Source organism: Apteryx mantelli, chromosome 2 (assembly GCF_036417845.1).
Source record: "Apteryx mantelli isolate bAptMan1 chromosome 2, bAptMan1.hap1, whole genome shotgun sequence".
Classification (NCBI taxonomy): domain Eukaryota; kingdom Metazoa; phylum Chordata; class Aves; order Apterygiformes; family Apterygidae; genus Apteryx; species Apteryx mantelli.
The window spans coordinates 168,739,190-168,751,875 of record NC_089979.1 but is presented as its reverse complement, the minus strand read 5'-3'; the positions used below and the strand labels follow the sequence as shown (position 1 = coordinate 168,751,875).

Here is a 12,686-nt window from a genome sequence, read left to right as displayed (position 1 = left end):
CTGTTTGCTGTAAACGTATGCCACGGGGAGAATAGTGGACTTGAATAACTTCTTGTCCTTTCTTTGTAACAGAGATTGGTGTGCTGGGAAGTGAAGCAGTAGAAAAAGAACCATTAACAGGAGCTGAAGGATCTTTGAAGAGGAAACCGGGACTCTCTTCATTCAAGTTATCAAGCCTCATGCCAAAGGAGAAAGGTATTCTTCATTGCCTAAGTCATCAGCTAATTTTATCATGAGATATCACTATGAATACAGCTGCGCAGCTTGAGGCCAGTAGCTAAGGATGGATCTGCATAGCTGTCCTGAGATAGTCCTGGACCAACCCGTACAAAGCGAGCCAGACTCCTCTGTTTATATCATTACTAGTGTCCCTGCTAAAACTCTTCTTGTGGCCATGCTTGCAAATTGGAGCCATTCTAGGAAGCTACTGCAGAGGACTAAACTCGACTTGTACGCTATAAAGAGAAGAAGTGGAGTGTCCAAACACCAGACAGCAGAAGAGGGAATAGTGAAGCTGATATTGGGGAGTTTCCTAGGCTCCAGTCCCGTGTGCACGTGTAAGGGCCAAACAAGCTGTTGCAGGAGACAGAGCTGTGAAGTGAGCAATGTGGGGGCAGCCCCCCTCAGATGTGGCTGCTCAGTGCTGGCTTTTCCTCCGAGGTCTGTCTCTCCAACTAGTCAGGGATCGTGGGCATTTCCAGCCACTGCCTCGACCCTGTTCCTGCAGTCTCACTCGCATTCCCTTTATTCAAGCAGTATTCGGCCAGAGCCCCGACAAGCCCTGGGAAGGGCAGGTGTGTGAAGATGGCAATTAATCCTGGGCACTGTGGATTAACAGCACCACAGAGACACAGAAGAAACCCTGAAGTCTCCCTTTGCCATGGACACAGCAGATTTCATGCTCTAGGGCTGTTTTCTCCTTCCACCTCCAGCTTTTCCCTCCTCCTCTCTCTTCCTGTGTTGTCTTGGTCTGATCCCCTCGTCCTTGGGCTGTCATCACTCAGTTTTGCCCACATATATAAGCTAGGCCAGTAGAAAACTCCTGCTGTGGCATATATCTCCTCTGAGGAACTCTGCTGCCTTTGCTGTACCAGCAGGGCTGTGCAATGCAGATGTTCCTCAAGTGCCTTTCAAGGGTCAAATCTGCCCTACTGTCCAAAAACAGTTAAATACATAGTGAGCAATAAAATTCCCAGAGGAAGAGCGTGGTGCCTAGTGTCCGCAGGAAAGTTTGGGACATCAGAGAGAGAGCCGTCTTGGTCATAGTGTATGGGCAGTCATGCTGTGTACGTGGGACTGAAGGGGCCTTCTTTATTTAAACGGAGCCCATATGTTAAATGTGCAGGGGATTCTCGAGAAAACAGTGGTCAAATGAATGCCAGAGCATGAACAAAATGTCCTCAGACTGGTCAAAAATGTTTTTTGATGTTTTGCATGTAACTATTATCAACATAGCTCTGCTGGCCTCTCTGAATAGCTGCTGCTCCTCTTCTTTGCAGCACCTTCATTTGTTGAAGAGCTCATAGACCAGGCTACTGCCGTAGGACAGTGCGTAACTCTGTCGTGCCGGACGGCGGCTCACTCCTCCCTGCACATCAACTGGTTCAGAGGTGACTTTGACACTCCTTTAGAGAGGTCCTAGCCTCCGGGGTAGGCTGGGACGAGGGCGGCTGAACGCAGGAAAATGTTTTAGCCTCCTCAGTATAAATTTGCACGGTTCTTAATTTTCATATCCTCTGCCTTTCAGATGGGATACCCATCCACAGCAGCAGTCGGATCCTCATCTCAGCCACACTCAAAAACTTCCAGCTGTTAACTATTCTCTCTGTTAATGCTGATGATTTTGGTATTTACACCTGTGTGGCCACCAACTCCCTGGGCTCAGCATCCACCTCTTGCATCATAAGAAAAGCTGGTAAGAGAGGAAGTAGCTAGATTTTTTTTTTTTTTCTGCTCGTGGTAAGTGGTGTATGCAGAATTGGTCAACTCTTGAGGATTTGTTCCTTGGTTTTCCCCCCTGTGCTAGCTGTGAGAACCCAACTGAAATCAGGAGACCTTGGGACTTGACAGTCAGAAGCAGAGTGGATTTTAAACAAGAGGACCACTGTGATAGCTAATGCAGCTGGCATTCAGGGGCAGGCACAGCAAGATAGATGCTGAAGGTTAACAGAGTTAGCAGACCTAGTTCAGTCTGGCAAGCAGGTTTGGAAGCTGAAGGTTGCCCCAGGTTTGGAAAACAACAGTACTTCTGGCCCTGGAAAAACGTGACTCCCTTCCATGCACTTGGGAGTAGGGTATCTCACCTGAGCTTTCTGTAGATAGGTTCAGGGGAAAGTTTCTCCTTTGCCTGCTCTAGTCCACATCCACAGCCCTTGCCGTTTGGTAGCAGGGCACATTTTGCACTGTGTTCATTCCCTCTTTTCCACTTTTTAGTCTCTCTCCTAGATTCAGAGCCAGTCAAGTAACACTGCAGTTAGAACCAGGTTTTAAAATCTTTGCTGTGTTTAAACTAGGCACAGTTAAGTTACTGTTCCAATAGGAATCATTTTTTAGAAATAGATTATCTGTAACAAAAAATGCCGGGTGTGCAGGAATATGTCACAGCAGTGCTATAGATAACAGTCATTTTCGTGCCTCCTCTCGACAGAAGTTCCTCCAAGCCCTCCACCCCCTGACATCGTGGAGGTCTACAAGGATGGAGTGCAGGTGGTCTGGAAACCTGTGGAAACCAACACCCCCGTCCTCTACACTCTGCAGTGCAAGAGCGAAGGTAAAGTGGAGCCTTATGCCTTACAGAGAACATCTCAGTCTGTATGATCTCTCCACCAGCTGGGTATTTTTTTTTTTTTTTCTGAGAAACAACTATTCCTCATTTTAGCATTCTAGTTTAGAGTTAGGAATGAAAATCATACTGCCATGCTTTAGCCACGTAAAAGTTCGATGCTGTGCTGGCTAGCCCTGCATGCAATATGTATACTTATGCATATACTTAAAAGGCTTTGCTAAGGTGTGAATCAAAGTAGGTCTCATGGAAACGGTGACCAAAAAGTGAACTGTCCGTGCAAGAATACGCATGGTTGCACAGGTGGTGCCAAACACGTAGTCCTGAGTAATCCTCTCAAATTGCAGTTACGACGGCATTATACATAACAGCACCCAGCAGCAGTGATTAGCAGTCACTATCATCCTTTACCTGGGTTTTCTTTGCAGTCAGTGGAGAAAGATGGCATCTCAAGAAGGCAATCACCCTCTACTAAATAGGCATACGTTCTTTCTCCATTGACTACAAAGAAAGTTTAGGGTGAACAGCCAGGACAAGATGACAAAAGTTCGGCAAGACTGCGTGCCATCCTTTTGATGCTCTCTTCCAAGGCTTGCTCCAGAATCTGCTGAAGTCAGTGGATGTTTTTGCACTTAATTCCATGAACTTTGATTCAAAGCCCTAAGCCTGTTCTCTCTCATGGGACTGCTTTTGCAGTGCTTATTATGAATACCGCTACTAATAGTCCTTTCTATTGCAGTCCTGCATACACAGTCATTTGAATTGAATGGTTCCATGTTGTTTCTTTTAATTCTCCTAACAGACATGCACTTCATTCTCGATTAACATGAGCATGGGCAGAAGCTTTCTGCCCGTTTACTCTGTGCTTGATGTCAGATGCTTTTCCTCCAACACAGTCTTCTTTATTGTTACTTCTTTTGAAATAACTGAAATAACACAGGCAAGACTTTGGGCAAGATGTTCCTATTAGGAAGAAAAAACAAGAAACAGCATCTGCTATCTTCACTCACATTCTGTGTATTTGGCAGGAACGTGCAAAGTCGTGCTTTTCCATATGCAGGCGGATTAAGATAAACAGAAAACAATTCATTCTCTTGTCCTTTATCTGACAACAGGTTTTTACGCACTGCCTCCGCAGGCACGTCTCTGATTCTGAGCCATGGCTGCTCCTTCTTACACGTGCACACACCATAATTCAATCAGTACCCAGCTAAGTCCTTGACACCTTTGTTGTGGGTGGTGAAATATTGCCTGTGTTACGGCTTGAGATACTCTGTTGTTTTCAGTGTTTATTTGAATGAAAGCATGGGCTTCATCTCAGTCGTGGTCAGGAAGTTTGAGTTCAGCCTTGAGCACGGTGCCAATGTCAACGTGCAGGACACAGCAGCGAGTGAAATGTTTGCAGGGATTTTCCAGCTCCCACCTTAGTCCCATGGGTAATGACTCCAGGACAAACCGTCAATTTTATTTTCTTGAGAAATCACTTGAGCTTCATAACAGTGGAGTGAGCTTGGCCCTGGTTTCAAATACTGGGTTTCCTAGGAGGATGTTAATGGATGGTTCTTTTGTGAAATCCTGCACTTCATGGTTTCAACAGGATTCAAGATAGGACCAAAGGGGAAATACAATGCTTTTTGTCAGGGTTTTGTCTGGAGTTCTTCATGTATGTTTACACTTGAGGTTGGTGGTATGAATTAGAGAAACAGAAACTGTACAAGCAAGTTGCATCATTCCTCTGTGACAACATTGCCACACCTTGGACTGATTAAATATAAAACAGCTGGCTTCAGAAGAGAGGAGGTTGCCACATGCACAGCTAGTTAAAACATCTGCAGAAGAGGGCCATAACACACGTTTTCCTTCACTTAAAGATTGCACTGCTTTTCCATATTTCTGGCACGTGAATAAAGTTGACGCAAAGAAAGAGTGGCATGACCGTCCTAACCTCTTTCCCTCTTCCCTTGGCCAAGATGGGGAGTGGAAGACCCTTGCTACGGACATTGCTGACTGCTGCTACTACACAAATAATCTCTCCAGGGGGTTCGTTTACTGCTTCAGGATTGCCTGCATCAGTAAAGCAGGAATGGGCCCTTACAGCGACCCATCTGACAAAGTGAAGATCAGTGAGCAAGATGAAATGGGTAAGCTACTTGGTTATTGGAAAGCATTTTGCTTTTGCTGCATCGAGACAATTGCACCTTTTTAAATACAGCTTCAGAAGTCAAGGGGGAGCGAATCAAGACCAGTTCCACTTGGCTCAGGGTGTTTTGAGACCTTGGCCTCTTTGGCTGTCTTATTCACAAGTAAATTCTTTCCTAATTCTGGACAGAATTAGCAGAATATCTGTGTAAGGCATCTAGAAACTGTAGATCACGCACTGAAGATAATATGCTTGCTAGGCCTTTGGATACCACTCTGTTTTGAGGTGAGATCATGAGGAAACAGGCCTGGGACAAGAAACTTGTTTCTTGAGGCATTAATCTAATAATACGTGTCTGCCTTCAAGTCACCTATTGTCAAATTCCTTTTTGCAAACGTGTCCAGCATTTCCAAACAGATGCTTTAACGTGTCAGGGAATGTTTTAATATTTCCAGGGAGCACTCAGATAGAATTGCATGCCAGGACCAGAGCAACTTGTTTCAGCTGATGCCCTGAAACACCCAGCTGAAACAAATTTCTGTTCCTTTGGCAGCATCTTATCATGCACTGATGACTGGTTATGTGAGAAGACAAGAACCAGTAGCTGAATCAATAGTCAGCAATTGCAATGAAAGTTTTGATATCATAGTCATAGGACACAACATACAGTCAGTCTCATATGGTCTGGAGTGATGACACCAGGGAACTGCTGTGTGGTCAGTCCAGGATTTGTTTGCATTAAAATAGGATTTGGTGTCACAAGTGGGAGACAACATGCAAACTTGCCTGGAGAAAGCTCTGCTATTGTAGTTATCTTTGTTCATAAAGAGATAGTGGAGAATGGCTCAGAGAGGCTGTAGTTTCCACACAGAGGTGTTTTGCTGTGTAATCCACATCATTTTTTATCTGCAGAGTTTCATGCTACAATGCAGGACTTCCCATCAACTGCTACTGAAGAAGAGAGTGAAATAATAGCACCGTCCGAACCTTTCCCAACCTACCAAACCTATGCCTTCCAAACAGAGATCAAAAGGTAGGTAACTTAACTGAGTGCTCAACTAACCAGAGTGAAATGCTTCATGTAGCTAGAACTTAGAAAAGTGACTTTTATAAAAGCCCTGCTCAACTACTAGTATGGTATTTTGATGAAAACGCCTCCAGCAGCAATGACATTGGACATAGAAACCTGAGATCATTGGCTGAGCAATCTTTGTTGTGGTTTACTAGGATTCACTCCTGCAATAGAGTGGCTGTACAATTTAGAGGCAGAGGAAGGAAGTGCCGACTGTGACAATAGTTGCGATAACCCAGCATAGGGCATGGATGAAAAATATGCAGTGGGATCCTGTTGACTTTAAAATACAGAAGCTCCTGGCTCTTCCAGAAATAGCAGAAGTTTAACTTGCCTTTGTGTTCCTTTGTACCAGGGGGCGTTTCAGCATCGTCCGACAGTGCAGGGAAAAAGTAAGCGGCAAGACATTAGCTGCTAAAATCATCCCTTACTGGCAAGAAGACAAACAGGCTGTGCTCCTGGAGTACCAAGTCCTGAGGAAGCTTCATCACACAAACATAGCTCAGCTGAAGGGAGCCTATGTCAGCCCACGGCACTTGGTGTTGATCCAGGAGATGTGCGTGGGACCAGAACTACTCCATTCTTTGGCGCTCCGGTAATAACACATGGAGGAACTCCTGGAGGGAAGGGTTTCTGGTCGGGGCTGGTGTCGGCAGCAAAACAGCTGTTGTTTTCATTTGTCATCTTCGATTATCTCTTTCCATCTGTTCCAGTGGGCTGTCATTGCTAGATTTGTAGTGCATTTGTTCTGCGACTTCTTATGACACAAGAAGGTGCTTAACTTCCCTGCCTGGTTGGGGCAGAGGACAATTCAGGGCCATCCAGTTTAGAGGTTGAAAGCATCGTACAGTAGTTGATATGAAACTCTCTCTCCCGTAACAAGGAGATTACTGTGGCTCAGGAAGCCTTGTTTCCCCTCCAGATCGTTTCTCATGATGGCTGCAAACAAATCTGCTGAAATCCTCTGATTAAAGGAGTGGGAATGGTGGGCATCGAATCTGCATTTTTATCTCTGCACCACCACTGCTTTCTCTGTAGTGCTGTTCACACAAGCCTCTGAACCTCTTGCATCCATAAACCAGACTCAAAAGAGGGACCAGCCTCTCCATATGTAGTAGATTCCCTAAAATGAGTAGAGTTGCTTTTGCTGGGCTTGCAAGGACCTCATGGGATTAGACTTCCAGGGGAGGATGACAGTGAGTGGAGAGTAGAGCTCTTGAGCATGCAAATAGGACACCTCTGGTTTCTATCCCCTTTCTTCTACCAGGCCCTTCTACTCAGAAGTGGAGGTCCGAGATTACCTGTGGCAGATCCTCAGTGCGGTTGAGTACCTCCATGCCCACAGCATCCTGCACTTGGATCTCAGGTCTGAAAACATGATCATCACTGAGCCCAACCTGCTGAAACTCCTGGACTTTGGCAATGCACAGTTCTACACACAAGACAAAGTTATTACCATGGACAAGTGCATGGACTATGTTGAAACCATGGGTAAGTACAGAGTTGAGTCAGAGCAACCTTGGCCTTTATGCAGTCCATGGTAAATAGAGTCAGACTGGGCAGTTGGCCACGGTGACAGTTTACAGCCGGTCCCAGCAAGCAAGGTCTCCCTGGTGCTGCCTTCTGATAAAAGTCTGTGTCTGCAGGAATTGGTGGCGGTGACAGCTTTGTCACTTGCTGACCATGGGGAACACAGCCAGAGGTCATGGCCAGCACCACTCTGACTGCAATCCATGTGCCCTGAGTTGATGGGTGTAGTGCCACCGTCCTCGCTTTGCCTGGCTGCCGTATGTAGGGCTCAGGAGGAACCACAGACAGCCTGGCATACCCAGGCCTGAGACTCGACTGGCAAACCACAAAGCTGACATCAGGGATGTCCCTGAAAGCCACAGAACCCCTTGTGAACATATGCTATATCCATAGGAATATTCATGCTCTAGCCCTCATATTCCCATTGGTGTCATGGGGTTGATAGGAGAGAAGAGACATCTGTTTTTTACCAGTGAGGAGGAGACCGGGCCCTCAGCATCCCCCGTGGGAAACGTACATGATACATAAAATGGGAAGTAGTAAACCAGCCAGATCAGGAGGTGCAAGAAACCCCAAAAAACAAAGCCCCTTAGAAATGAGCTCAGAGGTGCCCATTGGTTTTATGTTCTCAAAGTTTCATTGCATTTATGACCCATGGAGATGTCCTACCTCGAGCACCTGCCTGTGCTAGATGGTTTTTTTCTCCATCCTTTGGGGAATGTAGCAAAGTACAGAAGTACCTACTGCTTTTGTGCTGATCGTAGTGCTGGAGTGTGGAACAGAGCTTGGTTCACTCGCATTTGCTTTTCTAGCTCCAGAACTGCTGACAGAGCAAGGAGCCCTCCCTCAGACTGACCTCTGGTCCATTGGAATCACAGCATTCATCATGTAAGTCAGTCTGCCACAGTAGTCACTTTAAAAGTGCAATTTCAGAGTCATCAACCAGGGGTGATGCATTGACTTGGATACCTCAACCTCAGTTATGTCTTTTCTCCTTGGCGATGCCACAGAAGGGTGATGGAGGGTGTGCAGCTGGCTGCCCCGTGCCAGGATGCTCATGGCCCAGAGATGTCTCCAGATGGAGCAACGAGCTGCCTGTATAGCTCCTTTATTCTAAAAGTAGACCCAGCAGCTGCTTGTGTTTCTCACTCAACTTCATTTCAAAAGCCCCAACTTTAACTGGAAAATTTGAATTACACCAAATGGCTAAGCATCCAAAGTCATAAAACCCACTGAAGAACACTGCATGACCTTCCTCTCACTGCTGGGTGGGAATTCCTGGGAGCAGAAGCATCTCTGGAGTGGCCTTTCATGCTGAATAGTTGTTCTTTTGGGTTAGGTTGAGTGCCAACTACCCCATCAGCTCTGACATAGCCTGTGAATTCCTGAGAACGACCAGGAAGGGGAAAGTGAAGCTCACGCGATGCTATGCCGGTCTCTCGGGAGGGGCAGTGTCGTTTCTCCAGAGCACGCTGTGTGCAAATCCCTGGTAAGGCAGTGTCTCCTTTCCCAACAGGACAGTTTATGCAGATCCTGGTTATTGCCCCTTCTTTCTCTCCATTTCTTAGGAGCTTCCTCACCCAGCATGGCTCCTTGACTGATGTTCTCACATTTTTGTGTCCTGGGGGAAGGCCATCAGCCTCAGAGTGCCTTCAGAGCCCATGGCTCCAAGAGACAGGTTTGGACAACAGACAGCAAGCGCTGGTTACCTTTCCCACCACCAAATTGAGGAATTTCCTCATGGAACGGGAAAAGAAAAGGGGCCTGCTGTGCTCCAAGTACGGCCTGATGATTGCACAGTGAAGCAGATGAGAAGACGCCGGTGAATTGTCTCCCTCCCCGCTTCTGCATTTAGTGTTTGGCACTAAAGGATACTGTCAAGTTACTGTGCATCAGCTGAGTTAGGGTAACTGCCTGGAGTTGTGCATTTAGCTCTGTGTGAACGCAGTTTAGCATAACTGTGAACAAATCCAATTCTTGCATTTGCCACAGGGTAGGAATGAATGCCTGGACTGTTAGTATGGCTCATCTGACTGATGGTAACTTGACAGTATGTGTGTCACTTGGCTCCAAGCTTCCTGGAATAACCAGGACGGATTTGTCTAGCCAGTTCTGAATGGGACTAGCTACCATCCCCGAGTAGCTTTGCAAATCCTTCCCTGAAGTCAGGAAAACTCCACGCATGCGAACACAAAGACTTCTGCCCCTTGTCCCAGGACGCGGCACCAGACACCCTTTCAGATGTTACTGCGCTGCTCGTCCCACAGTAACAACCGCAGCAAGGTTTGAGTGACGGATGGGCTTTCTCACCTGCCTGCAATCCAAAAGAAGTCAATAAACAGTTATGATCATAAAACAGCCCTGAGGCAAGGAGGAGTTAGAGAAGGTGATAATTAGACTGTAGGATGAAATCAGAGTAAATATCAGAAAGCTTCGCCAAGGGGAAATAGTACGAAGTGTAGCACCTGCCTCTTTTTGAGCTGATGGTGAATAGCAGCGTATCTAAGGGCTTTGGACAGAAAGGCCCAACCGGATAAAGCTCTGAGCAGCCTGGTCTGAGCTGATAGCTGACCCTGCTTTGAGCAAAAGATTGGACTGGAGAGCTCCTGAGGTCCCTTCCAACCTGACTTACCCCGTGATCCTATGTATTTGCCAAGTACCAGACAAAAGGGTGGAGTGGTGGGACTCTGCCAGCATCCGTGGGTGGCTGGGCTCAGCATGTTGCTTGCCTGGCCAAGTACACAACCAGACAGCACTGTCCTCACAGGGCCTGACCCCGGCTTAAACACAGGGCTTTGCCACCCAAGCTAGAGGAGAATACTTCTAGCTGTGAAGAAGAACCTCCCTGCAAAGTGTACCTCCCTTTGCAGGAGGAGTAATTAAGCGTTATGTGTGTGACAGTGTTAGCGTAGATGGGGGCTTTCCAGTAACTGATGAGTTGCATCTCTTCCTTTTCCTGATCCTGCAAGTGGCGATAGCTTGCTTGGCTTTGAGCAGAGTTACTGTTCTCCATGAACGCCCAATGTTCATGGTTTGTAAAACCATGAAGCTCTGCTTTTCTTTGGACAGGCATTTGAAGTCTCCCACTAGACCTTGAAGTAGACTTGCCTGTCACATGAGATCTTAAAGCAACCCCTCCCCTGTCTTTCTTTGTCTGCATCCATTGTCTTAGAAGTGTGTTAAAGAGCAAATGTGCAAACCTGTGAAAAAGCAGCTTTGCCAAGCTGTGACTTGGAGTATGGGCTTCTCTAGGAAAGAAGTTCCCAGAGGAGGCGGATGGAGAATTTTAGTTGTGTGGCCTCCCTCACAAGCAGGCTAAAACGGGCCTGTGCAGCAAGCCCTTTCTGAGCACATCCGAGGCCGTTAGGCAGCTGCCAAGCCTGGAAAGCAGTGTGTGAGTGGGTTGCTGCTGTGAAGTCCCTGCCTTGCTTGGCTCCCCGTAGAAAACGCACTGTTGCACTGTTTCGGATCTGTGCATTCAGCCTGCCGCAGGATATTTCCACATGTGGTGTGACAGGGTGGAAGGAGCTTGGCCACAGGACAAATGCCTGTTCCCAGGCTTGTGGGAGATGTGGCAAAGCCAGGGAATCTCAATGACATGGTTACGGTCATTTTGCTAAATGCCTGCACGTTAAAAGCCGCCCTCTACTAGGGTAATTACCTAGAGCGTTATGAATTTTCAGCACAGCAACCGTGTTGTTGAATGAACTGAAGATCTCTGGATAGAGGAAACCTGTTTTGACCTGTGTGGTCCAGGTGGTATCTGGATAGAACGTACTCGCTCTGCCATAGCATGTACAGCAACTCTTCTACCGACACGAGCAAAGAGAAATTGGGGCTGGGACTGACCAGCAATTGCACTCAATCACGTAGTAGTGCAGTTCTCACCTTTGCAGGCCACAGACAATAACGTGCCACAGATAACTTTACACTTCACTCTTCCTGTCAGCCTCGGTTTTAGATGCTGAGATTCCTGGAGTCTCAGGGGGGGACATCAAAGACGCTTGCAGGCCGTGTGAACAGTGCGTTGGAGAAAAGTGGGTTAGACGGTGCTTTCGCTTAGGATGGCTTTAAATGTAATTGCACAGCAGTAAAGGCATCAGACGCAATAATGACCACGACCTCGTTATGCGCCGAAGATTTATGGCTAAGAGACCTTGGTAGTTCGAAGCGCAGCGGCTGTTTTCTGGGGGGTGCACAGGCACACCTATCCAGAGACGTGAAAGCAGTGCCGTGGGCAAATGCCGTATGCTTTGATTCTTCAGAAAAATCCAAAGCATCCTCAAGTTTCATGTACCTCTTTGTTCTTCAGAAGCTGCTGAAAGGCACTGCTTTCCTTTACCATGGGTGGTATCAGCTGTATAATTTCTTTGTACTTATAACCTCCGTGTTCCTTTGCGTTTCTGTGAAGTGAAGGATGTATCTGTTGGTTCTGCTGAGTTCCTTGAGTTTTCCTTAGGAGCAGCGTGTGATAGGATGCTTTCTCAGAGCAGCAGCTGGCTGCGTCGAGAGGGAGGAGAACCGGAAATCGGTTCCTGATGTATTACGGTTTAGTACCGTCGCGTAGAAGTGACGCTGTTTAAACAGCGGCAGCGCTTTCCATCACATTCAACCCCATAGTGTTCGAAACCCGAAACGTACAGCATTACGAGTCCTCTGGCATAGTACAGAAAGAGTAACTGAGATTAGAGGAGCTTTCACTGTGCTGCGCAGAGCAGACACGGATTAGACTGTAAAGCTTTGAATGTCAAAGTTATCTTGCCTTCATGGTGCACGAAAGAAGAGAAACCAAAGGTTTCAGGGCCAGACTCCATGCCCGATTCTCTGGGGGGCAGAGACATTATGGGAGATGGGCACTGTTATGAGATCCGGCCCATTAAACTTTTCAGAACCCCGGATTCCTTCGGATTTAACTTATTTTACGAATTCAAGGAGGTTTCCGTTGGCACAGCCTCGTTCTTTACTCTTGCTGGAGCACTTTGGGTTGGAAAGCTCAATGTTGGGGGACAACCTGCCTACGCGTAAAACTTGGATTGCCGATTAACTCACCTGGAGCTTTGACGCTCCTCTTTCTTGTATGACTCCAATTAAGTGATTTTTTTGCTTCTCACATTTGCATGCACCTGAGCATGTCTGAAGTCTTTTATAGACTCAATATTGTT

General features: G+C 46.9%; 1 protein-coding gene across 1 annotated transcript in view; it reads left to right on the top strand.

The window, feature by feature from the left end:
- The window catches only part of LOC136991350 (obscurin-like), a 157,806-nt gene extending 148,371 nt beyond the window's left edge, over positions 1–9,435 (top strand). The window contains exons 96-106 of the mRNA XM_067292217.1: positions 73–195; positions 1,500–1,610; positions 1,748–1,915; positions 2,648–2,770; positions 4,753–4,923; positions 5,835–5,955; positions 6,350–6,589; positions 7,262–7,485; positions 8,337–8,412; positions 8,864–9,012; positions 9,149–9,435. Coding sequence (XP_067148318.1) covers positions 73–195; positions 1,500–1,610; positions 1,748–1,915; positions 2,648–2,770; positions 4,753–4,923; positions 5,835–5,955; positions 6,350–6,589; positions 7,262–7,485; positions 8,337–8,412; positions 8,864–9,012; positions 9,149–9,327 — 1,685 coding nt within the window. The 3' untranslated portion in view covers positions 9,328–9,435. The remainder of the gene's footprint in view (positions 1–72; positions 196–1,499; positions 1,611–1,747; positions 1,916–2,647; positions 2,771–4,752; positions 4,924–5,834; positions 5,956–6,349; positions 6,590–7,261; positions 7,486–8,336; positions 8,413–8,863; positions 9,013–9,148) is intronic.
- The last annotated feature ends 3,251 nt before the right edge of the window (positions 9,436–12,686 follow it).